Source organism: Cryptomeria japonica, chromosome 1, assembly GCF_030272615.1.
Source record: "Cryptomeria japonica chromosome 1, Sugi_1.0, whole genome shotgun sequence".
In the NCBI taxonomy this organism is placed as follows: Eukaryota; Viridiplantae; Streptophyta; class Pinopsida; order Cupressales; family Cupressaceae; genus Cryptomeria; species Cryptomeria japonica.
The window spans coordinates 650749512-650777145 of record NC_081405.1 but is presented as its reverse complement, the minus strand read 5'-3'; the positions used below and the strand labels follow the sequence as shown (position 1 = coordinate 650777145).

The following is a 27634-nucleotide window of genomic DNA, read 5'->3' as shown; positions in this document are numbered from 1 at the left end:
TTTTAAGTTTTTTGGCTAATTGTCTATAGATGTAGCAAAAAAGTTTTCACTACCAAACAGAAAAAGCTACATTAGTTTAAGTATCAAAGCAACCTATAAAATGGCCCAGAGAGGAGTCCATTTGAATTGGGACAGAAGAGGTCGGATTATGGCTGGACATAGTCCAATCATGTTCAAATTTGTTTCTATTGTAGACGTCAAGGTCATATTTCTAATAATTTCTTTGACCTACACCCTTGTACATCATTTGGTTTGCATAATCATTCTGCCAAGTATTGTTATATATTTCTAATAATTGCTTTGACCCACACACTTGTACATCATGTGGTTTGCATAATCATTCTGCCAAGTATTGTTATCTACCAAATCCTCCTTCAAAGTCTATGAGGCGAATGTAATCTGGTTGGATAGATCATTCCAGATGGAGATCCAAGGTTGATATTTTAACCAAATCTTATAAAAGAATTCAATCATTATTGATGATGAAAATGTGCTTATTCATAATGGTGATGTTATTCCTCACAATTCTTCTAGTGACAATGTAGATCTTATTAAGCCTACATTGACTAGTGTTAATGTTGATTTTTCTATGATGCCACTTGGTATATTTGATAAGCCACCAACTGTTGAGAAGAATGAAGAATGGAATCTACTTCCCGTAAAGAATGATTCTACTAAGCAATGTGATTGTGTTAAGCATATTGGATATCCTGCTTATGATGATGTTGAGCCTTACTAATGTATTCTAGTTATTTGAGGCTATGAGAGATTCAGATGTTGCCTCTTGTTCAGTATGGTATATGCTCTCTACTATTACTCCATCAAATAGACCAAGTTTTTGGCATTTTTCTCTCTCATCCCCCAAAGGGGGGAATCCTATGTATATGTTAGATTCAAATGCAGACTTTATAGATTGTTGACACATTACACTTCAATGTATTGATTGCACCCAATATTTGCTATTTCAAATATTATTTTCAGTGATAATGCAGCGCTGTCTCAAATTAAAAGTTGGTGACTAATCATACTGGCCACTAAAGTTTGGTCATTTTTTCAAACTGCACCATGAACAGAACAAGTCCCAATTTGAGACTTATCAAAGTAACTGGTTCGTTATCAAAAGTTGAGACCTATCAAAGTAACAAGCCCATTATCAAAATTTGAGACCTATCAAAGGAACAGGGTCATTATTAAATTTGAGACTCGTGAAGGTAACAAACTCAATATCAAAAGTTTGAACCCTGTCACAGTAACAAGCTTAGTTCAAACAAATTTAAAACCTCTCACAGTAACAGATTTTTTTAAGAAGCTCCACATCAGCCAGATATTATTCTCACCAAAGTGCTTGGCAAAGAGAAGTTTGAGCAGTTCAAATACTTCTTGGTTTCATGATAAACCCTTTCGATTAAAAGGGGATGTTAATGGGTTCATCTTTTGGGTTAACACATTTTTAATATATTTTTCAGTTAGATAGTTATGGCAGTTAAAACTATTCTTCTGCAGGTATAAAATAAGGATGTAAACATTTCTTCAAAATGTACTTTTTATGTAATAAAATATATTTCTATTATGCCCATCCTGGGCCTTAAAACGATTTGCGCAATCAGAACTATCATGTTCTAAATTTTAGATTTTTCCTATTTTGACAACTGCACTGCATGTCCTCTTCCATCAAGATATGATTCAAAATCAGTATTTCTTGGAAAATATACCCCATTCATTTGTCTGCTTTTGTCTTCTATCAAGATTGTCAATTATGTGCTCTCTGTTGTTCCTGCTCTACATGTGGTTTCAGCGGATCTGAGTTTAATTGTCCCAAGTCCTGTTTTAACATTTTAATCTTTGACTGATGTTTTTTCCCCAAAAAATGTTTCTCAATATCTTTTTCACTGTTGGACTGAACTTCACAAAGTGCACACCATCCTGATTGTGTATGAAATCCTGAACCAAGAGATGTTGAACAATCCTTCTGCACCTTCTTACTGAGTATATTCTCTTCATTGACCTTTTCTTTTTTATCAAGATTGCCAATTATCTCACTCCCTTCTTGTTGTTGCTCTGTAAGAGATTTACGTTGCTTCAAATTCTCTTTTTCTGGATCTTGTTTTGAAATTTTTAACTTTGCTTGATGCTTCTTCCCCAAAATGTGTTTCTCGAGGTCTTTTTCACTGTTGCATTCTATCTCACAGAGTGCACACCATCTTGATTGTTCAGGACATCCTGAATGAAAAGACGTTGAACAATCCTGCTGCAAATTCTTACTAGGTATATGCTCTTTTGTGATCTGCTTTTCTTGTTTATCAAGATTGTCAATTATATCAGTCTCTTGTTGCTGCAGCTCTGTTAGAGATTTCTGTTGCTTTGAATTTTTTTTTCTGGAGTCTTGTTGTAACATTTTAGAGTTTGACTCATGCTTTGAATTTTCTGTTCTTGAGTCTTGTTTTAACATTTTAGAGTTTGACTGATGCTTCTTCCCCAAAATGTGTTTCTTCAGATCATCTTCACTGGTGCACTGAACCTCACAGAGTACACACCTTCCTGGTCGTTCAGGCAATCCTGAATCAAGAGACCTTGAACAATCCTGCTGCAAATTCTTACTAGGTATACCCATTTCCTTGATCTGGTTTACTCTTTTATCAAGATTGCCAATTATATCACTCTCTTGTCGCTTCTTCTCTGTTAAATATTTCTGTTGGTTTGAATTTCCTTTTCCCAAGTCTTGTTTTAACATTTTAAACTTTGACTGATGCTTCATATCCAAAATGTTTTCCTCACGGTCTTTTTCACTGGTGCACTCAACCTCACAAAGTGCACAGTATCCTGGTTGTTCAGGAAATCCTGAATCAAGAGAACTCAAACAATCCTGCTGCAAAGTCTTATTAGGTGTACCCTCTTTTGTGAGCTGCCTTTCTTGTTCATCAAGATTGTCAATTATATCACTCTCATGTTGCTGCCACTCTATCAGAGATTTCTGTTGCTTTGAATTTCCTTTTACTGAGTCTTGTTTTAACATCTTCAACTTTGACTGATGCTTCTTTCCCAAAATGTGGTGCTTGAGATCTTTTTGGTTGGTACATTCAACCTCACAGAGTGCACACCATCCTGGCTGTTCAGGAAATCCTGAATCAAGAGACCTTGAACAATCCTGCTGCAAATCCTTACTAGGTATAACGTCATCCTTGATTTTCTTTACTCTTTTATCAAGATTACAAATTATGTCACTCTCTTGTTGCTGCTGCTCTGTTAGATATTTTGGTTGCTTTGTATTTGCTTTTCCTGGGTCTTGTTTTAACATTTTAAACTTTGACTGATGCTTCTTCCCCAAAATGTGTTCCTCAAGACTTCTTTTGCTGTTGCACTCAACTTCACAGAGTGCGCAACATACTGCTTCAGAAAATCCTAAATCAAGAGACCTTGAACAATCCTGCTGTAAACTTTTACCAGGTATACCCTCTTTTGTGATCTGCTTTTCTTGTTTATCAAGAGTGTTAATTATATCACTCTTTTGTTGCTGCATCTCTGTTAGAGGTAGCTTTGAGTCTCCTTGTCCTAAGTCTTCTTTTAACAGTTTAAACTTTGACTGATGTTTCTTCCCCAAAATGTGTTTCTTGAGATTTTTTTCACTGGTGCACTCAACCTCACAGAGTGTACACCATCCTGGGTTTTTAGGAAATCCTGAATCAAGAGATCTTGAAGAATCATTCTGCAGATCCTTATGAGAAATATCCTCTTTTGTGATCTGCTTTTCTTGTTTACGAAGATTGTCAATTATATCTCTCTCATGTTGCTTCTGCTCTATTAGAGATTTCTGCTGCTTTGAATTTTCTTCTCTCCCACCTGCTAAGCCTTGTCCCAACTTTTTTAACATCGATTGGTGCTTCTTTGCCAAAATGTGTTGCTCAAGACCTTTCTCTGTGTTGCAATTGACCTCACACAGTGAGCACCATCCTGATTGTTCAGGCAATCCTGAATCAAGAGATGTTGAATCATCCTGTTGCATCTTTGTACTACATATACCCCCTTCCTTCATCTGCTTTTCTCCTTTGTCAAGATTGTTAATCACATCTTTCTCTTGTTGTTTCTGTTCTGCATGTGATTTTTGCTGCTTTGAATTTGCTTCTTTTCCATCTTCTGAGCCTTGTTCCAACATCTTTATCGCTGACTGATGCTTCTTCCCCAAATTGTGTCTTTTGAGAACCCTTCTTGTGTTGCAGTCAACCTCACAAAGTGAACACCATCCCGGTCGTTCAGGCAATTTTGAACCAATAGACCTTGATCCTGATCCTTGTTTGAACATTTTTATCTTTGATTGATGCTTCTTGCCTAATATGTGTCTCTTGAGAACCTTTTGTGTATTGCAGTCAACCTCACAGACTGAACACCATCCCAGTCCCTCAGGCAATTTTGAATCAACAGACCTTGAACTATCCTTCCGCAACTTCTGACTTAGCATCCTCTCTTCTTTCATCTGCTTTTTCCTCTTATGAAGATTGTCAGCTATGTCAATCTCTTGTTGTGACTGTTTGTCCTGAGTTTTCTTTTGCATTAAATTTCCTTCCCTTCCATCTCCAGAACCCTGTTTCCAGTTTTCAAACATGCACTGGTGCTTCTTCCCCAAAATGTGCTTCTGGAGATCATTTTCTGTATTGTCGTCCGCCTTACAAAGGGAACACGAGCCTGTTTGTTCTGGCAATCCCAAATCAACAGGCCTTGAACTCTCCTGCTGCATTTTCTTACCAGGCTTGACCTGCAATATCTAGCGAAGCCACTTAATGAGCAACATATACAAAAAAAATAGTCCAAATTACTTGATATGCCGATAGCAAGTTTTTAAGTGTAATTCTGGACTCAGTTTTCAATACGAATCTGACATTAAAAAATAAACTGATAATTACAATACAAATTTCACATTAAAATGGCAACAGCATTACAAACATCTTTAAAGAAGAGATTAATTACATCAAAAATAAAGTGAAACAAATCTAAAATGGAGTCATCTTTGATCTTTATGGGCTGGGTTATTGTTGAAATACGTCAGGGCCTGAAAATGCTAGTTCCACCCATGTTCAACGTGGATCAGCATATGATGTAGAATGGATAAATTAGTGCTGAATATGCCACGTTCTTGTTATAGTTGGAAATAAAAAATTTCATATTAGAGCAGAAAAACCTGCATTAGTTTTGGTATGAGAGCTGAGTTTGCTTTCAATTCCAGCATCAGCAGGTCTATTGGTAAGTTTCCCTTCCAGACTGTTTTTGGAAAAATTCCAAAGGCAGTAGTTGATCTAATTGATCTACCCAAGGGAAGATGGGTTAGCCTAGATGCGGTAGTCTTAATTTCAGTGCACTAGAAGATGTATAACAGGCAATTTAATCCTGAATATTTGCCACTTTCCCATCAATTTAAGAATAGGACTTTTATTGTCTTACATTTTTGGGAAATGTAACTGCCATAGTTAGTTAAGGGAATTCGACCATATCAGAACAAGGGCTCTTGTTTATTAGCAGTGGTGGGTTGCTGGAGGAGGGAAGGCTAGCCTGGGAAAGATATTGTAAGAAAATGTACGCCATAATTCACTTCAGAATTAAAAGTTTAATTATTGCTGCAGAAAACTGTTTTATATTTCTACTTTTTTAGTCTTTTTTGCTAATTGTCTGTAGTTGTAGCAAAAAGTTTTCACTGCCAAACTAAAAAAGCTGCATTAGTTAAGTATCAAAACAACCTATAAAATGGCCCAGAGAGGAGTCCATTTGAATTGAGACAGAAGAGGTAGGATGATGGCTGGACATTGACAGAATAAAGCAGATGAAGTGCTTAGAAGATTAGAAGCAATCAAAGCCTCATTCTGGTAAGGTTAATCTTAAGTTGAACAAAAGAATGAGGAACCCTGTTTGGAGTGAATGGAGCAGTAGATAGATGGAGAGGTCAATAGAAGATATTTCAAAAACACAAGAATAAAGATAAAGCCAAGGTTTCAAATTTCAAATGTGATGTAAATTCTGATCTGTTCATTGATTGGTTACAAGAATTAGAGAAGTAATTTGACAGGGAAAACGTGGATGTAGAGGACCCAAGGAGAGTAAAGTTTGCGGTGACAACAATAAAGTCTCATCCTGACTTATGGTGAATAACCTCGAAAATAACGGAAGACAGGATTCAAAATCAAACCATGGCCCAAGATGTTGAAACTTGAAGCAATTGAGATCAAAATTCTTACCTGCAGATTATCAACAGAAATTGTTCAAACAACTTCAAAACTTGAGATGACAGGAGTTGTCTATGTTAGAATACTCAAAACAGTTTTTGTGATTGCAAATGCAACTGGATTTGCACGAAGTTGGTCAGCAGGATGTTCCTAGATAACTCAATGGGCTACAATTTCAAGTACAAAATGAGCTTGCCCTAATCAAACCATTTACTGTTGACAAAGCATATCAATACGCTCTGAGAGCTGGGAAGAAACTCAATTGAGGTAAGGATAAATTGTTGAGTAAGAAAGGTGAACATACTCACTTTAGGGGAAAAGGAAGTTCCTCAAAACTTGCCAAGGATGAAGAGCCTAAAGAAGGTATGGATATGAAATCAGACTCCAAAGGAAGAGGAGGCTTTAGAGGCAACGGAAGAGGACAAACTTTTCATAACCACAAACCATTTGGAGGCTTTGTATGTAAGGAAGCCCATAAAGCTAAAGCATGCCCTCAAAACCCAAAAAGGGCAATTGTATCACAAGAACCTCCAACACAAGAAGTTGAAACAGAGATAGGAGAAAACTTGAAGCTATAAAGAGCCTTAATAGCAGGAAACAAGAGACTCCAGAAGCTGATTGAAAGAGAAAGAACATATTCTAAACAAAATGCAAGTGTAAAGATGGAGTATGTAAGGTGATTCTAGATGTTGGATGTATGGACAATTTTGTAGGTACAAAAATGGTAAACAATTTACATCTTTCTTGTTTTCCAAAATCAAACCCTTATAAGATTTTTTGATCAAATAAGGTTCATAGTGTACTTGTGGATCAGCTTTGTCTTGTTACTTTCAAAATTAATCCGAATAAAGACAAAGTGCTATTTGACATGGAACCAATGGATGCTTCAATTTGTCGTTGGCAGTATAAATTGGAAAGTAATCCATCATGGCAAGGAGAACACTTATGAATTACAACATGTGGACAAAAGACATCTCCCTAGACCATGGAAAGAATGGGCATCTGAAATGTCAGCTCCATATCTTGTATCAATGAGTTGTAAAGAACTATGCAAAGAACACAAAGGAGAAGCTTGTTATGTATTATGCCTCTGAAAAGCAAAGGAAACTAAGGGGATCCAACTCCCACAAAAGGTGCAAAAATTATTTGCTAAGCATTCTGACCAGGATCAAAACTTCCTAATCAATCTGCAATTTAGTTAACTCTGAAAGAAAATGAGGAAATTAAAAGGCAAATCTGAGAATTGTTAGAAAAAGAGTTCAAAAGGCAAAGTGTAAGTCCTTATGCACACCAGCTCTACTCTCACGCAAGAAAGGAGGAAATAGAGAATGTGCATGAATTCTAGAACCATAAACAAGATCACAGTAAAATACCGATGTAAATTATACCTAAAAATTTAAAATGGATGACATATTAAAATACTAAGCCAATGCTAAGAATTTCTCAAGATTGATTTTAAAAGTGGCTATCATCAAAACTGGATTTGGGAGGGAGACGAAGGATTGTTATAATTTATTTCATAACATTTTGATTTTTAGTAGAAACATGGAAGCACAGTCGAGACACTTGCAAACTGTGTTTGATCCACTTTAAATGGAAAGATTGTTTGCAAATCTCATAAAAAATGAATTTTGTAGAGACAAGTTTGTTTTCCTTGGAAATGTGATTTCAACAAATGGAGCGAGCATAGACCCAACAAAAAGGATTAATGCTATACTTGAATGCCCTATGGGGTTTTCATGAATTTGTAAACTTACATCAGAGATTTATTAGAAATTTCAATGGGATAAGTGATAAATTGACCAATTGCACCAAGGGGAAGTCCTTTTCTTGGACTCAAGTAACTGAGAGAAATTTTGAACAACTTAAAGGTGACGGAAGCTCTGATGCTTTCCTTACCAAAGTTATACAAAATCTTTTCCATTGAATGTGATGTTTCTGCAGTGGTAATTGGTGGCATGTTGAATCAAGTAGGCAAGCCAATTGTCTATTATAGTAGAAAGCTAAATGATTCTAAGAAAAGGTTTCGCACTTATGATAATGAATTGTATGTTATTGTCCATTGCATAGGGAATCCATTTTGTTGACAAACAATCAAACACTGAAATATATCAATTATCAAGCCAAGTAATCCCATAAGCATGCCAAATAGGTGTCCTTTTCATAAAGTTATACATTTGTGGTGCAGCATGTGAGTGGCAAAACTAATTTTGTGGCAGATGCTGGAAGGTGGCACCTACTTGTTTCAATGACTAACAAGACAAATGGGTTTTGACGAGATGAAAGGAAGTATATGCAGCTGATCTCTATTTTAGCAAACTCACTGATGCTCTTACCAATCTTGCAGTTGCAAGCAAAGATTTCTATGATAAATATGTATCGGTTGATGGGTTTCTATTTAAGGAGCTCCAACTTTGTATTTCCATAGGGTCTAGGAGGGAAAATTTGATTAGGAAGGTGCATTCAAATGGCTGGGGGGTCACTTTGGAAGGGACAAAACTATAGCTTGGTAACTGATGATTTTTGGCCTCGATCAAGGAAGGATATAAATAGATTTGTTTCTACATGTAGATTTTTACAAGTTTCTAAAGCCAGATAGTAGCACACTAGTTTCTATAAACCCTTACCAGTACCTAAAGGACCATGCATTGACATTTCCATGGATTTTGTCTTGGGATTGAGTCATTCTCAGAGAAGTAATGATTCTATTTTGTTGTTTTGGAACGATACTCTAAAATGGCCAACTTCATTCCATGTAAGAAGAATATTGATGCAAGTAAGAGTGCTGATTTGTTTTTTAAAAAGAATGTGCACTTACATGGACTGCCCAAGACTATCACAACTCAAGTGACCAGGATACGAAGTTTCTTTCTCATTTTTGGAGGACTCTATAGAGAAAGCTTGACAGTAAACTGCAATGTAGTTTAGCCTAACACCCTCAGATGGATGGGCAAATGGAGGTGGTAAACAGAGGTTTGGGAAATTTTCTTTGAAGCCTAGTTGGTGAGAATCCAATGCTGTGGTGGGATCTTGTTTTGGGGCACAAGCAGAAGTTGCTTTCAATTCTAGCTTCAAATAGGTCTACTGGTATGTCTTCCTTCCAAATTGTTTTTGTAAACAATCCTAAGGGAGTAGTTGAACCAATTGATCTTCCTATAGGAAGATAGGTTAGCCTAGATAAAGTGGACTTTGTGAGGCATTGTTGTGACCATTTCACACATCGCCCCATTTAAATGGGGACCCCCTCTTTTTGCTCGTTGTTGCTCGCCTTTCGCTCTGCTTTTTAGGGTTTTGGTAGTTTGTCAGTTGTCTGGATTTAGGGTCAAGCCTTAGGGTTTCTGTTTTGTCGTTTTCAAGCCAAAGTCCAGTCAGTCTTGAGAGTTTTTTTGAGCTTCCTTTCGTAGGATGCAATTTTGAATAAAGTGAATTCGCCAGAGGCTAAGTGAGTTGGTCTATTTTCAATTGGAATTTTGAATGAAGAGTCTAAATTTGTCTAAGTGTGAATGATGAAATTGCGAATTTTGTCCAATTGAGTGATTTTGACCAAATTTTGAAAATTTTGATATTTGATCCCGGGCATTGGAAATGACTTGTTTTTACCTTGTGAAGTGATCAAAATCCCAAAATCATGATATTTTGGCCTGTAGGAGCAAAATCGCTCTTGTCCCTCAGTGAAGGACCGGAGCTCGTTTTCAAAAATCTTACTGTCCCTGCAGGATCAAGATGATTTTTCGAGTGGAAGTAGTAAAGGGAGGCATGATCTTTCCGTTGAATATAATTTGAAGAATTTCATGAGCACGGAAATGCCCCAGGAGTGAAAATCGCTCCTGTCCCTCAGTGGAGGACCGGAGCTCAAAACCAAACATTGCCTTGTCCTTGCAGGATTTAAACAACTTGATGATTTGAAGAGATCAAAGGAGATATGTTTTATCAATTGAATATAATTTGAAGTGCCTTCGTGAAGGGAAATGGACCAAAATGCCAAAATCGCTCCTGTCCCTCAGTCAGGGACCAAGGCGAAATTCAATGTAGCTCCCGTCCCTCTCCCAGGGACCAGAGCGAAATTCCTCATGAGGCATGTTTCGGGCAAAAAGCAAGCAAGTTTTGGGTTTGAGGCAAGAAAGGAAGGTGAAATGAACCCGTTGAATACATATTGAAGATTGCAAGACACCTAATGAACTCCAAATTGGCCTAGGCGCTCCTGTCCCTCAGTCAGGGACCAGAGCGATTTTTGCCTTAGGTTAATTTCTCGCCAAGTTTGAATGAATTCCAAGCCATAGATGAATGAAGGGATGCACAACAAGATCGTTGAAGATAAATTTTGGGGTTGGCAAAGTGTAATTGAGCTTGCACATGAAAATTCGCTCCTGTCCCTCAGCCAAGGACCAGGGCGAAATGATGATTAATTTGCCTTTCTTCAAAGTTTAAGATCACTCCAAGTCAAGAAGTAAGGTGGTAGGGACGTTTTGAAGCGTCTTAACGAAGAACGAAGTTATGAAGATCGCCAAAGATAAAGGATTTGCACTAAAATGCCTAAATTCGCTCCTGTCCCTCAGGCAAGGACCAGAGCGAAATTTTCAAATGAGGCCAAATTTAAGTTGCCATTCACATTTTAAATGTTTGAAAGGGAGTAAAGGACATCGTTTTGCACTTTGAAGACAATTACGAGTTAATATGATGAAGATTTTGCACTAAAAGCCCAAGTTCGCTCCTGTCCTTCAGTCAAGGACCAGGGCGAAATTCAGTGTAGCTCCCGTCCCTCTCCCAGGGACCAGAGCGAAATCTTCATGAAGGCCTAAGTTTTGAAGGTTTATCAAGTTTCAAGTGGCCAAAAGAGATCAAAGGACCTCATTCTTCATAGTGAAAGTGACTGCAAGTTGGCAAGAGCAAGGATGAGCCCAGGATGCCCAAATTCGCTCCTGTCCCTCAGTCAGGGACCAGGGCGATATTTACCATATTGGCCAATTCCTTCAAAAATCATGCCTAGTCAAGGTTATGTGCGGTTGCAAAGTATCAAAGGTATCTTAAGAAGATGATATGCAAAGAGATCTAACGTCAAAAGGTGATCAATTGAGCTAAGGAGATTATATCGCTCCTGTCCTTCAGTCAAGGACCAGGGCGATTTTCACAAGATCATTCATTTTCCTTCAAAATCTTGACGAGGCAAGGATACACAAGATCAAGGATATCGTTTGGAAGGCAATGAACAAGAAACAAGGGTTACAAAGCAACAAATTTAGGCTAGGATACAAGGTTCGCTCCTATCCCTCACCAAGGGACCAGGGCGAAATCCATCTAAACATCTAAAATGCCTTGTTAAAAATGAATAGAACAAGCATGGAACGAAAGGATAACATCATTACTTGCCATATAATGAAGATTGGTGGTTAAAGAAGCAAGATCAAGGAGAAAACACCAAGATCGCTCCTGTCCCTCACCAAGGGACCAGGGCGATATCACCCCAGGAGGCATTCATTTACAAAATCAAGTCACTCAAGTTCGAAGTTCCTTGTAAACATGCCACTTTCAACATGGAGATGATGGTTTCAAACGTCGAAGGCACAAGAATCAAGATCAAAATGGTAATTCGCTCCTGTCCCTCAGTCAGGGACCAGGGCGATAAGGGTTTGCATCTCTCCCTTCTCCCAATTTTTGGCGCTAAAACAATTTTTTTAAATTTATTAAATGCTAGGAAAAAATCGATAAATCAATTGATAGCATTTAAAAATTGCGCATAAGCATTAATTAATTAATTTTTGCCTTTTAAAAAATCGAGTTTATTAATTAAAAAACGATGGCATTTAATTATTATTTTATATAATAAAAAATGGCGCTTGGATATTTAATTAATTAATTTTGCCTATTTAAAAAATCGAAAAAATTAATTATAAAGGCAATTAATTAATTTATTATTATAAAAATTGGAGCGCTTGGATATATTTTACAAAAGTCGGCCTAGAGGTAAATGAGAGGTGAGCGCTTATAAAAGGAGGGTGAAATTTTCATTTTCACATTATCATTTTATCATCTTCCATATGCGATTTTGGAGAAGTGCGATTGGTATTCAAATGGAGCGAACTTGCCAAGGACATTAAAAGATCACGTCAAAGGCATCCCAAAGGTGGCGAAATTGATAGCTTGAGAGAGATCACGTTGAAGTCACCAAATTTCGATTGTTGCCTAGGCGAATTTTCTTTTTTTTGCATTTTAGAGTTAACTCTCAAGCAAGGTATGGCGATGTGGTCCCTTGTTTTAAATTTTGAATTTTGATCGTCATAGCTTTAAATTTTGAATTTTGAATTTTATTCCAGTAGCTCAATCGTTTTTAGGAAATGATAACTCAAAGACTTATCATGAAGTTTCCTAAAATTAATCTTTAATCTAGTCTATGTTATGCATTGCAAAATCTAGTTCTTATTATGAAATGTTGTGTAGGTATGGCGACCCCGAAGGCGGGAGCATCCACCAGTCGTCCTGCTTTCATGAAGGAAGATCAAAATACCGAAGAGGTGGAGACCAAGATCGTGTCTAAATGGAGCAACATTGGAGATACCAACTTGGGCAACTTCAGTACAAAGAAATTTCGAGAGGTCCCTTACATTGGCAAGCCATCACCTGTCGCCCGGAGAATAATTGAAAGTGGCATCATTAAGGCAGCCGGCTTCCCTCCAGCAGTACAGTGTCATGAGTTGATGATCGAGTGTGCTCGTCATTATGATCCTCAATCCAGAACGATCGTGTCCAAGGAAGGAAACACTTTGGCGTATCTTCAAGAGGAAGCTATAAGTGAGGCTTTCCATCTTCCAGAGCACAGAGATATGATTTACAAGAGCATAGAAGGAGCCAGGTCCATGTACGAAGATGATCCAGATGCTTGCCTAAGCATCATTAACAAGAACTGGTTACTCAAGAGTCGTCCTCGCCTGAGCAAGGTACCGAACACACCACACAGGATTGATTTCCAGGAGGAGTACAGAGATTTGATTACAATGCTCAACCGAGTCACAGGTGCACCTCAAGCTTTTTACTTTGAAAAATGGATGTTCTACTTCATCCAGGTGATAGTTCAGGGTAAAGGAACAATTCATTGGGCTAGAATGATTAGCCATTGCTTGGACGTACAGTTGAGGAGACTCAAAGCTACCAAGTCCTTCCACATGAGTTCATACGTCATCTATGCCTTGATCAGGAGCTTCGAGTATGCAGGACTACCTCACAGAGGAGTGATTGGAAGAGGACCTGGCGAGGTCAGAGTTTGTGATTCCTATGTTCACTTGCATCATCTGCCAGGAAGCAACTACAAGTTAGTTAATGATACCTTCACTATGAACATCACAAGGACGTTGCAAGGCGGGATTCACAACAGATTATCTCAAGATGCACAGGAACTAGTAAAGAGGTACGGTGCTTGGTTTATCCAATTTCCGAAGTTTACTTATATCAGAGTTCATGGATGTCCTTCACCTCCATACATGTTGCCGAGATATCCGACAGACAGAATAGTGTTACTTGAGGTAACAAGACAGTTGGCAGCTTATGCGAAGGCATTCAGACACAGACATGGAAATGGAGTTCCGGTACCTATCGTATTGGGCAATTCAGTTGAGGTATGCCCTAATGCTTTAGCCATGGATGACGCAGAGAAGGAGTTAGCTTTGTATTCTTTTTCATTCTTTGCTTTGAGGGAAAGCTTTGATCCACATGGATATATAGAGGAAGAGTCGGTAGGAAGTTTAAGCATGAGTTTCAGATTGAATATTTTATGATGAACCTCTTAGACGATCTTGAAGTGAAAAGAAAGATGCATTCTAGATTGCCTTTGGATTTCATCAGGAAATGCAAGATTTACAGAGTGGCCGACCAAGCTCAGGACAGTGGCAGACATCTCCAGTCATCCTATGATCGAGAAAGCAAATCAATAAGGTTAGATTGGAATGAGCCCGAGGTCGCGGATCTAGATGCTTTGATGGCTCCAGTCTTGTCTTGTACTCGCAGATGGGTTGATGTGCAGCATCAGAAGTTGAGAGAGCAAGGCATAGCTATGAATTTCACTTTGGAAGAGAAGCCAGCTGAGGGTGGAGCTAGTGTAAGCGAAGGCAATCCTAATCCCAGAAATGCAAATGAAGGCAACCTTCGAAGTGCAAGTGAGGGCGATCTCCATCCAAGAGGCTCGAAGAGGAAAGAGAGACCTGGAAAGAGAGAATCTTCCAAGAAGAAACAAGAGGCCAGCCGAGATCGTTCATCCGGTACATCTTCTCGACAAGAGAAAAGGACACTTGAAGTGGAAGAGTCTATGGAGTCGATGGTTCAGAATGATAAAGAAGGATAGGTACCTCAAGGGTCGCCAAGTGGATCTCTCCAAGATTATGAGTTACATGAAGACAAGAATAATGACGAAGTAACATCTCCTCACAGAGAAGAAGAAATATTGCATAAGGAAATACAGGTCAAAGAGACAAGATCAGCCATCCCAGATTGGTTGAAGGAAAGATTAACGAAGGTGATTGTGATCGAGGACGAAGACAATGTGATTGATTTAGAGAGCCTTGTTGGACATTCCCAGGAAGTGACAGAGAAGAGAAAGGCTACCAAGATGTCCAAGATGATTAGAGATGAGACTGGATCCAGAAAATTACAGATAGCTACACCGACAGTAGACAAGTACGAAGGTGAGATCCTAGCAAAGGAATATGATATAGAGACATTTGAGCTAGGTCCATCCACAGCCGAGCAGACATTAGATGATGCCACAGATTCCTTTGAGGCATTGAAGGACAAGCTTAGGGAAGAAATGGAGAAGAATAGGAAGCTTGAGAGAGAGGTCGGTGCATGGAGAACATATTTCAGCCATCTCAATCAGCCTTTAGGAGGTCAGGATCCAGCAAGATCACCTATACAGGCACTTCCCCTTCAATCAATTGGTGAGGCAGAGAGATTCAGGAGTATGGTCCAGCGTATGAGTACTTGGATGGACAAATCTCATACAGTTGCCGTAGAATTTGCAACAAGGATGATGCAGACCATTCACCGAGCTATTCAGGTTCTTGAGATTATCCATAACTTGATGATAACAGTGGCCGCTTTTGCTCATACCAAAGATGTTATCATTCCTGTCTTGAAAGTAATTAGACAAACATCGAGGAAGGTCTTAACGCAGGAAAAGATTATGGATGGAGGACCTCACAATTTACTTCAGTGGTCAACCTTACTCCAGATGAAGGAAGTTCTCTTTGAGGACATCAGTACTAGATGCAGTCATGTTGAGGAGGTGATCAACCCGATCCAGGACAGAGTATTTGAGGTACTACGTACCATTCTTGGCAGGAGGATCGAAGTCGAGACAGATGTGGATTTGCAGGAATTGGAGGATAGGATTAAGGTCATCTTTTGCAAGGACGCCAATATCACAGATGAGCAACAGGACCAGATGTTTGCTACCATGCTCCTGATTGAAAAGACTAAGGAACTTGAACTTACATGGGACGCAGCTCTTCTAGATGCATTTGATCAGGTCATCCACTTGGAAGAAAGAATGAAGAATCTTCCCGAGATTCCAATTGCGGAGATCGAGGGAATCGTATCAAGATTCATTGCATATGCTAAAAAGGAGCATTGGAAAGGGAATAAGATTCTAGATGAGAGGTTGTTATAGATGACATGGCGCCTTAATTGTCATTGGTCTATGTCTCCTAGATTTTCGTGCCAAATTTAATAATTGGCTATGCATTTAATGTTGTGCAATAAAAGGGGAACTTTTGTAATAAAACCCTAATTAGGGTTTAGGTGTCATGATCTTGACCATTGATCTGCTTTTCAATCTGGACCATTCATTGTAATTGAGGATGCTATTTATACCCTCATTTCATTTCATTTTCAGAGTTAGATGGGAGAAGAAGATTAGATTATTGATGTATTAGAGAGATTAGAGTTTAGAAGCAATTTACTTTTGTAGCAAGATTGAGTTTTGAAGAAAGAATTCAAACAATTGTTGTACATGATGACTTTGGAATCAATGAAATATTGAAGTTATGGTGTTTTGTTGCAATTCTCTTGGTTATCTTCATGGTTGTTCATTTTCCTTGAATCATTCTCAATCAAAGTAGTGTGTTAATTCGAAGGACAAAGTGTTGGACTTGATCTTTGGTAGGATTCGCTTTCCAAACCACTAGCTTCTTGCTGATTGTAGGAACGCCTTGCGTGGTCGACTGGAGATATTTGAATCACTTAAATCTTCAATCATTATTGCATCTTGGATATGTACCTTCATGGTAGTGTCTTTGATCTTTGATGTATTGAAAAATCATTTGTTACCTTAGAAGATCGCATCAATTTCAATTGAGTTGTTAATTTATGGCAAAATTGAAGTTGGTAGAATCTCACCAAGTCTTTGTTGACGTGTATTTTGTACACCATCATACACAGAATAAAATACCTAAAGGCATCTTATCCTCTCTTGAATAAAGTCTCTAACTGCTGAAGATTCGCATGAAGGATCAGTTAGGATGACTCCAAGGTTCTTTGATGTAGGGTCTCTACGTGTGGACAAGCTCCAGTGGTATAATGTGATTTGCTGGGATCACAAGGGGACTTACATGTGATGATTGAACTTCCGATCTGCTTTGCTGGACACAGGCTCTTACTGACTTAGATTTGAAAAAAAATGAAAAAAGGATAAGGGCGAAGAGAGGATCTAATCCTAATACTAAGAATGTAGGAGCAATGACTTGATTTTTGATGAAACTCTAACTAGATCTTGTTTTGACATCAATGGAACATCTACACAAGACTAGTGCGATCTTCTAAGGGAAGCTTTATGATGTTCAAATCATCACCGCAGGCATAGATACCATCCAAGTTGATGCATATCAATGAAGAGGCAACAAATTGAAATTGAGCTTAAGCTGAACGATTCCAGTTGACTACACAAGGCAAGTCTGCAATCAACAAACTGCTAGTAGTATGGATATACGAATTCCACCATCAATCAATCACATTTCCTCCATTCATCTAATCATCTACCATCTAAGATTGAAGACTCAACAAGAAACCATGCAAATTGCAAGAAAACGACATATTTCACCATTACTTCAATGAAAATGGAGTTTGTTTACAATCAATGGCAACAATTTCTTGCCTTGTCCTCCTATTCTACTCTAATTGCTATTCTATCAACTATATTCTAACTCTTCCAACTATTTACATACTATCTCTAACTTATTGCTAATTTTTTACAAATGAAATGCCTGGGCTTATATAGTACCCACAATACAATTTGATGGTTTAGATCAATTCAAGATCAATGGCCAAGATTTTACAATGAAAACCCTAATTAGGGTTTGTTACAACCATTACATAACATTTAATGCTCGACCAATGATAAAATTGTATTGCTTGGACACATGTCCCTTCTAGAAAAATCGACCAATGGATAGCCGGGGTAGGTACATCGGAGTTTGTGCCACCTTCCATGAGTTAAGTACATTGAATCTGGACATGCTGAGGTGGACCACACTGACTGGAGGAGTGATGACTGGGATGCCACCTCATCTGACACTTGTAGCTTGCTAGATATTCAATTTGATGTCGTTGAGAGGCTATCTTTAATTAACTCTTGTCCTAACTCCTTGTGTCCTTGATGTGCAGGATGATGATGTACCTCGCCTTGGAACGTTGGATTGAAAGAGGTTGCCCATGTCCTTACTTGATCGTCCTGGCGAAGACCGTCCTTGATCCGGCTTGATTTTCCTTGATGAGATCTCCATTTGATGCCTACACAACATTTCAAAATTAGAAACATGATTTTGCAATACATAACATAAATTAGAGAGCAAATTTTAGGAAACTTAATGATAAGTCCTTTATTAATCATTTCCTAAAAACGACTGAGCTTATTGAAATTCAAAATTTCAAAATTCAAAATTTAAGCTATGACGATCAACGTTCAAAATCAAAACAATAAATTCATATCGCCATACCTCTCTTGAGAGCCTAACTCTAAAATGCAAAACAAGGAAATCGCCTAGGCAAAATCAAAATTAGATGGCTTCAACGTGATCTCCTCAAGAAATCAATTTCGCCACCTTCGTCTTTGACGTGATCTTCAAATATCGCCCTTCGCGTGACCTTGAAATCTTGGCAAATTCGCTCAATATAGATCTTCAAATATCGCACCACCTTGGAAGTATCAGCGCTACCTTTGGATGATATTCGCACTTCCTCAAACACACTTCGCACTACCTTTGTCTTCCTCAATTCGCATGTAGAAAGGTAAAATGATGATGTGAAAATGACAATTTCACCCTCCATATATAAGCGCTTGCACCTCTCCATGCCCTTAGGCCGACTTGGAGATAAAACAATTTTTTAAAATGATTTTTTAATTAAATAGCAAGGCCGACCTCCATATATGAGCGCTCCAATTCGATTTTTTATTAATTAATTAATGATTAATTAAATGCCTTTCGTTTTAATTTATAAATTTCGATTTTTTAATAAAGGCAAAATAATTAATAAATGATCAACGCCATATTAAATGCTAATTTAAATAGGATTTTCAATTTTATCGAACTTAGCATTTAAGGAAAATTTGAAATGTTTCTTTGGCGCCAAAATTATGAAAACTAAAGGGACGTACCTCATCGCCCTGGTCCCTTGGAGAGGGACAGGAGCGATCCATGATTTTGTCATGTTTTCAACGTTCATCTATGCCTTGATATCGTCTGCAACTTGGCAAGAAAATTAATTATAACAAAAATCGCTCTGGTCCCTTCCTGAGGGACAGGAGCGAACTGGGCATTTTGGGACCCTTGTGGACGTTTGAAAATCTTCAATTTGTATTCAATGAGTTCATCTCACGCTCTTCCTTGCCTTTGGACGTAAACTTGTCTTGATTTTTGCCTGGATTTTGCTCAATGAAGGACATCGCTCTGGTCCCTGGGAGAGGGACGGGAGCTATAAGGTACTTCGCCCTGGTCCCTTGGAGAGGGACAGGAGCGAACTTTGCATTCTGGACCATTCTCCTTTGTGTTAGCACTTCAAATTATATTCATTTGGTAAAGCATCTTCCTTTGGACCTCTTCAAATCATCAAGTCAACGAAATCTCGCAAGGACAAGGCAAAATTTGATTTGTAGCTCCGGTCCTTCACTGAGGGACAGGAGCGATTTTCCTCCTGGAGGCGTTTCGGTGCTCATGAAAATCTTCAATTTATATTCAATGGAAAGATCTCGCCGTTCTCTATCACTTCCAATTTGAAATTCGTCTTGACTCTGCAGGAATAGTGAGATATTTGAAAATGAGCTCCCGTCCTTCACTGAGGGACAGGAGCGATTTTGCTCCTACAGGCCAAAATAACATGATTTTTCACATTTTAACACTTCACAAGGCAAAAACAAATCATTTCCCATGCCCAGGATCAAATATCAAAAAAGTCAAAATTTGGTCAAAATTACTCAATTGGACAAAATTCATGTTTCCTCATCAACACTTAGAAAAATTCAGACTCTGCACTCAAAATTCCAATTGAAAATAGATCATTCAGGCGAATTTATTCCATTCAAAAATTGCATCCTACAAAGAAGCTCAAAAAAGCTCTCAAAACTGACTGGATTCTGGCCTGAAAAGACGGTAATCGAAACCCCAAGGCTTGACCCTAAATCCAGACAACTGACTGACTAACAAAACCCTAAAAAAACAAAACGAAAAGCGAGCGAAAAACGAGCAAAAAAAAGCAAGGGTCCCCATTTGCAATGGGGCGATGTGTGAAAACGTCACAACAGTCTTGTCCACATCAAGTCATTCTTAGGGTTAGACTAGATTAGACCTCTTGCAACCCTATCCTTTTGTTATTTTTTGGAAAGCTTGTTTAGTTTAGCAAAATCTTCGGCAACGTAAGGCCCCTTGAGGACACAGCAAATCACAACGACCACTGGTGCTTATCCACACGTAGAGACCCTACTTACAAGAACATTGGAGTCATCCTAACTGATCCTTCTTGCGAAATCTTCAGCAGTTAGCGACTTTATTCAAGAGAGGATAAGATGCCTTTGGGTATTTTATTCTGTGTATGATTGTGTATAAAATACACGTCAACAGGCATATCCAGGTTGTTCAACATCAGGTTAGGCAAAATCTGTAGAGAACCAATGGGTAGTATAAGAGAAATGCAGATGTGCATTAGAGAGGAAAGATGTATCCCAAGGGTGAACAGGTCAAGGTTTACTCGCATAAAGAGACCATACAAGATACTAAAGAAAATTAATGAGAAAGTCTATTTGATAGACTCGCCTAAAGAATTCAGCATTAGTCCTATATTTAATGTCGCAGATATTTATCCCTTTAATGCAGGGAATGAATAAATATAAGATTTAAACCTGCTAGGATTATGGGCCAGACGTTTCCCAAGGAAAATAAGGTTGATTCTGTTCAAGAATCATAAAACGTATTTGGTAAAATGGCATAGATTACCCGACTTCAACAACACTTAGGTACCTGAAGAGGAACTCAAAAAGATTAGAAATTGGATTCCTCCGAACTAGGAGGCTCAGAATTTCTAAAAGATGGGGAGGATGATGTATAATGGACAAACTTAACCTGAATATTTCCGAGTTTGCTATCAGTTTAAAAATAGGATTTTTATTGTGTCTGCTGTTTGCCCATTTTTTAGTAAAGATTTTTATTTATTAGCATTGGTGGGTTGCTGGAGGAGGGAAGGATGGTCTGGGGAAGATACAGACTATAGAATTGTTTTAGTTTTATTGCTCATTGTCTATAGTTGCAGCTAAAACAATTCATCGCAGAACAGAAAAATATGCATCAGCATAACATTATACAAACCCAAACTATTCATTTATGCAGTGTAAATTGTGAAATCCAATCCCTTATAGAGCTCATTGATAGCAGCATCAACCTCTCTCAAAGAAAAACCACTTGCCTAGCATCAACTTGCACAAAAAAAAGTGGTCCTCTCTTGAAGCTTGTCTTTAAGCAAAATATTATGTTTAAAAAGCCATTAGCCTTATATGCTAAATCATTTAATAGCCTTGTATGGATGTGTCTTCCATAGAAATTATTCCAATAAGGTGAACCCATAAGTGGTCTACAAATGAAGTATGTCAGATGTCAAACGGATTAAGATGAAGTTCTGTAATTCAACTCATGCCTGTGAAGAAAAAATCCCCTCCAAACTAACTGATTAAGTACATTTGATTGATAGGTCTCAATGAAATAATCCACTAAAAGGTACCACAAATCTAATATTAGAAAACAATTCTTGAAAACAAACTGTGTACCAAAGTTTTCTAATCGATATTTCATATCACCACCAGGACTCATAATAGATAGGCAGCCCATTTTGGGCTGCCATGTACCAGCTGCCAGAATTTTTCAAAATTCCAACAATGACCCAGTTTAGTTTGCAGAGAACACTGGGGTTGCCAACTGGCATTTGGGATTACCCGAAATTGTTTAAACAGATCTCGGCTACTAGGCCAGTTTGATCTGTAAGCAGCCAATCTGTCCTTGACTAGTTTCTAATTCCTACTCAATCATCAAGAGAGTGGAGAAGTACCATAGCAGATAAAGATAGATCATACAAACCTCATTTTGTGATATAGCCTGCAAATGTAATTGATAAAGCCTTTGTCTGAAGGCAATTTCCAGCTCCGCAACTTGCTCATGGTATTTCCGAGTGAAATCTTGTCTGAGGAGCTCTATTTTGACATTTTCGAGGCGTACAAGCTCCTCCATCTCCATCTCATTCAGCAGGGGAAAAGGAAGAGAACCCATAGCCCTGTAGGAGCAATGCAGCCAAATTATGGAGTTTACTAAGTATATATGCTAATATTTAAAGGATTTCACCAGCAGAGCCTGTACCCTTGGTCACGTAGCTTCCCATCACTTTCCAGTCCTTGCCACCGAAGCCAGCGTAGCAGTGCACAGATAACTTTTTTTAAAAGAAAATTCATTAGAGAGAAAATTTAAACAGAATTTAAAAATTGGCTTAAGGAGTTTCAAAAATAAAGAATAAAAGGGTCGATACAAAAGGATGAAAAGATTCCTTAAATGAAAAGAAAGTTATCATTTAATTGTTCGCTTTCTGAAGTTATCGATTTTCAAATATCCATTGAAATGTCGTGTTCATCTCTTGCTTTCCGAGATCTTTCCGAGGGACGACTGCACCTAATTTTCCTGTTAAGCTTTGACTAGATACTTTTCTTAATTTATTTATAATCCACTTTCAATTAGAATGATTCATACTTCCATTCATTTTGGACGGTGGGTTTCTATCACCTTTAATCATTCCAAAGGATATGATAGTACTTTTTTCTAGAGATTTTCAGATCATTTTAATGATTAAAATATTTTTATTTAAACTTAACATCATCTAGATGTTTACAAAACGGACTTTGCTATTAAATCAAATACTCTTTGATATATGAAATCATTTTGTAGAAACTTTTTTGGCATTTAAATTATTTTTAACAATTCAAAATACATCATGTAATTAATTCTGTAATAGAAAATATAAGGATTTTGGTGAAGCTTCCTCCATATGAGAGTTTGATCTCACACATACTAATTATTAAGTGGTGTATGTAAAATTAAAACTAGTTAATGCATTTATCTTCTTTATGAGACTTGCAAAAGGGTCCAGTGGAAATAACTAATGTAGTGGGTTAATCAATTAATACATGTCAAACAATCAAATAGTCTATTCGATAGCACCAATATAACTTTTTTTTTAAATGGAATTAGATTTATACATACCTAACAATCAAACAATCTATTCAATAGCATCAATATAATAAGTAATTTATTTTTAAAATAGAATTAGTGTAATGTATTACACCAATTGAGATATAAGGGTTTCGGTGAACATCCCTACATTATGGGAGATTAATCTCACACATACTAATTATTAAGTTGTGTATGTAAAATTTGTTAAATTCGTGCCCTAGATCACTAATCAGATTTGTAACATTTAATCATGTCCTAGTTTATTAATCATATTTGTAACATTTGATTATGCCCTAGTTTATTAATCAGATTTGTAATTTAGTAAACTATAATCAAGTGAATTCAAGAATGGAACAAGGAACCAAGAGACAAACACAAATACCTTGGGAAAACCTCCAAGGAGGAAAAACCCAGCATTAAAGACCCACAGGTCAAATTATGTATTCACTCTTATTGCACAAATACAATACTTAGCTTGCTTTACAAATCTGATTCCTTCTTGAATGACAAATCTGCACTTCTAATCTCTACACCAAAATTGTCTTTGTCCTCTAGAACTAATTCGCATAAGTCTGGTCAACTTCGCACTCTCCAAGAGTAAGTTCGCACTTTTCAGGCAGAGCTAATTCGCTAAAAATGAAGATGAGTGAAATTGATTTGCAAAGTGTCTTTTATTTATATGCATCTTTAACTTTTATTTTGTAAGTCGGCCTCTTTCATTTTGGCGCCAATGTTTGTTATTGTGGCGTGGGGTTTTAGGATAGGGTTGAGCTTAACCTTGGGGCACGTTACCCTTTAGGATAGGGCCCAATCCAAAGTGGGTTCGGATGTTTCCTTAAGGCAATCCGAACCCATCTTCACCTAGTTACAAACAACACTCCCTCTTAACTAGGGAAGAAGAGAATACATAATCTGAACCTTTAGAGTTCCATCTAGCACACAAGCATATAATGGATCTAGCACACAAGCATAGAATTACATCTTCCACCTAGCACACAAGCATAGAAAGTGTAATACACAAGTGGATCTTTACATAATTACAATTTTCCATCTAGCACACAAGCTTAGATTGGACACAATTCATTCTTGCACACAAGCAAAAAATGATCAAAGTGCTGCAAATAGAGTCACTGAGATTGGAGCTCCCTCTCAATCAGGGTTCTGTTTTCCACAATACCAAGTTTGTTTCTGAATTTTTCGAACTTCACTCTGGATAAGGGTTTGGTAAGGATGTCTGCAACCTGTTCATCTGTGCTAATGTACTTTAGTTGAATGGTGCCTCTTTGCACCATATCTCGAATGAAGTGATAGTGTGTTTCCACATGTTTGGACCGGTCATGGAACACAGGATTTATTGACATCTTTATATAGCTTTGATTATCACAATGAATAGTGGTAGGACCACTAGCTTGACCAAATAATTCGACGAGGAGTTTGCGAAGCCACATTGCTTCTCTGGATGCAACAGATGCTGCAATGTACTCAGCTTCTGCAGTGCTCAATGCTACGAAAGATTGCTTTCTACATGCCCAAGAGATCACTGTAGAGCCCAAGTTGAAGTAGATACCCAAAGTACTTTTCCTGATACATTCATTGTGCAATATGTAATATGAACTCAGCCAGCACTCCTTAGAGAGGATCACAACAAGTAGCCAGTAACCATAAGTAATAAGTAACCAAATCATATAATGGTAACTCATCATGGAACCTTTTATAATATCCATCTTGCCTTGCCTATAGAGGATGAATCCAGATTTTTATCATGTACACCTGCAAGACATGAATAAACACAAGTATATACATGTACATCATGGACTCTTTCCATGATATCTATCACGCATATACACCATCCATTGCCTAAGAATGATGAAGAGCTTCCATTTCAATCTTCTCTCAGAGAAGAATGTAACATCATAATCCTTCATCTTGCTCACAAGTATAGAATGAAGTTACATAAACCATAGTCCTCCATTTTGCACACAAGCAAAGAATGAATAAGCATAATCTTCTATCTAGTACACTTTCCATCCAGCACACAAGCATAGGATGAAATTCCATCTTTTCTACCATCTTACATTGCCCGCAGAGGATGGTAACAATTACTCTTCCCTTGAGAAGATTACACTACCACCTTACATTACCTGCAGAGGGTGGTTGATGAAACACAATGCATCACTGAGGTTGAGACTCCTTCTCAATCAAGGCAGTGTTCTCTATAGCTCCAAGTCTATCTTCTGAAGTACTCAAGCTTTAAAAGACTTGGTGAGAACATTTGCAACGCAAGATTATCCTGCCATAAGACACTGAATTTTTAGAAATCTCTATACGATTCTGATAATAAATAATTATAAGAAACCATTCAATAAGATTTTGAGAAACCACACAATTTCCTTGATACATTTCATGCTCCAATGAATTCAGCTTCACCAGTACTCAGTGTGATTGAGGACTGTTTGTTGTAGTCCTAAGAGATCATAGGGAATTCAAGTTACAACAGGAGATTGAAGTGACTTCCCTTGTCTGAGACACTTCGGAATCTGAGTTAGCCTTTTGAGGTGGTTATAGTCTTCTGCTCACAATCATTTGAGATTTTCAAAATGCAACAAGATATGCTTGGCAGCAACAACATTCTTCAACCTTGATCATGAATTAGTTGAGGCATCCACCAATCAGCTGCTTGTCTTCAGATGGATCTGCAAAATCAGACTTTGCTACAGACATCCTCAATCTTTATGTTAGCTTTCATAAAGGTTTACAATCCATTATTCTAAATATCAAAAGAATAATTTGGTTAGATCCTTGACATATTTCTAATCCTAGAAGACAATAAATTTAGATCCTTGCGCTAATTATTCCTTATATTCCAATGATGAGAATAGAGTTAAATCATCACATCAAAAACCAAAATACTTTAAGAAAGGAAGTTAGAACTTTACAAAACCCTAGACTTAAATGATTGTCAATTCTTTAATACTAAGTCTTTATTGAAGATGGGACTCCCTCTTAATCCTTAATCAAATAAGAATCAATAAAGGAACCTGAAGATGCCACTTGCTTTTCTCTTACTTTCACCTTCTGCAAGGTGAATTTTCAAAAAACCTTCATCTTTAACCCTAAGAGGCTGAGATACAACCTAGTTCCCATCCGAATAACCATGCCTAAAAGGATTCTTATATACTTATAAAAGAAAACAGGCATGAGATTCAAGCAAGCAAAATACATAAGCCAAATCATCTTTCAAACTGAACAACTGAAATTTAGATTTCTTAGAAACCCAATCACAAGATATAGTATGACTACATACATATGATTGATAAATATCAAGTAGAACAAAATCTTCATACTTTGCTAAACAAGATCCTAATTACATTCAGCTTTGGTGGAAGTAGAAAAAATTAACGAGTAAAATGCTTACCTCAACCTAAAGAGATCTCAATGCTAATCACAAAAGGAGACCACTGACTTGTTCATCTTTCACTCTTCCTACATATGCTATTTACAACAATACATTCTAACTTCTACTATGTGGGAAAGAGCATCATCGTAACCAAATAACTGAAAGCAACTTGTCATGCAGTTATTTTAACAGATAACTGACACATAATAAGATTGCATTTGTCACAACATTTAATGACATGAGCTCGAATGCAACAGGGATGATATAAGGATGGTAACTCGGGATAACACATGCACAAACTTGCTTGTAGACCTACAAGGATAAACACCTATCACAGGGAACCTCAAAACATGATTGGCCCATCACGGGTTAATTCAAAGAGAATATCATTTTCCTTTCACACAACCCAACTGGGGTTTTACAAAACTAAGTAAACACAAACCCATAAGAAGCAAATATTGATTATGAAACCCTTATTATTACAACTTGACAAAGAAACCCCATATAAACAAATTGACAAAGTTATTCAACGGGAATACTTAACCTTCAATTATCATAAGGTCTCTCATCACAAAGTTAATAAAGAATTTTTAAAATACCCCGTTGATGTTTAGATAACACTGACACTGGAACCGAAAGCTTCCCAAAAGAACCTATCTTTACAGTCTATCTTCAAAAGCCATAATTCGCAATCTCCTCTTGATGTGCCTTAGCACAGTCAGCTAGGGTTTGAAGATTGGTGGAAATACAACTGATTTTGTTAGCAATACAAAATAGTAGTTGCATGTCTAGTAGCAAAATAAATCTACCATACCATCAAAGATTCGATCATTATTAAAATTGGATTGGATCACATCAAGGGTTAAGAATCATGAAATATATACCAACCTAGGGTTTAGACCAATTCTGAAAATCAACTCTAAAGGTCTGAATAAGGTAATGACTTCACAGTATATACTTTGCATTCCAGAGATCTGAAAAATCTGAAAGGAGAAATATCAATTACTTCCTTCTTTGGTTCTTCACTCGAATCTCCACAATCTTTAATGAATTAAAGAATGACTCCTTGATGAGGACCCGATGATGCCCTCTAACTTCACCCCTGTCATTTTCTTAATAAAAGGCGAACAACAACCTGAAGGTAAGAGCTTACTGAAATCTGAGGGTTAGTATAACCTTAGCTCTGATACCATGTTAAATTCGTGCCCTAGATCAATAATCAGATTTGTAACATTTGATTATGCCCTAGTTTATTAATTAGATTTGTAACATTTGATTATGCCCTAGTTTATTAA

The 27634-nt window shown here is 37.5% G+C and overlaps 1 protein-coding gene across 2 annotated transcripts; it reads right to left on the bottom strand.

Annotated features, from left to right (window-relative positions):
• Positions 1–1511: 1511 nt before the first annotated feature.
• On the bottom strand, positions 1512–22386 carry LOC131050455 (uncharacterized). 2 transcript variants are annotated; one of them, XM_057984637.2, is made up of 3 exons: positions 22079–22386; positions 21803–21995; positions 1512–4756 (listed from the first exon to the last, which is right to left on the bottom strand). In XM_057984637.2, the coding sequence occupies exons 1-3, from the start codon at positions 22168–22170 to the stop codon at positions 1751–1753; spliced, it is 3291 nt and encodes a 1096-aa protein (XP_057840620.1). In that variant the 5' UTR covers positions 22171–22386; the 3' UTR covers positions 1512–1750. The 2 variants fall into 2 exon arrangements, with proteins under 2 accessions (XP_057840620.1, XP_057840621.1); XM_057984638.2 differs by having other exon boundaries at positions 1512–4747; positions 22079–22385.
• Positions 22387–27634: the final 5248 nt, after the last annotated feature.

What these genes read in the sequence shown, in the direction of transcription:
- LOC131050455 (XM_057984637.2), bottom strand. Translation starts at nt 22,170, where the DNA reads ATGAATTTTCTTTTAAAAAAAGTTATCTGTGCACTGCTACGCTGGCTT. An exon ending in GGGAAGCTACGTGACCAAGG is followed by an intron (nt 21,996 to 22,078) that starts GTACAGGCTCTG and finishes TTGCTCCTACAG; the next exon opens with GGCTATGGGTTCTCTTCCTT. An exon ending in AGGCTATATCACAAAATGAG is followed by an intron (nt 4,757 to 21,802) that starts GTTTGTATGATC and finishes TGGCTTCGCTAG; the next exon opens with ATATTGCAGGTCAAGCCTGG.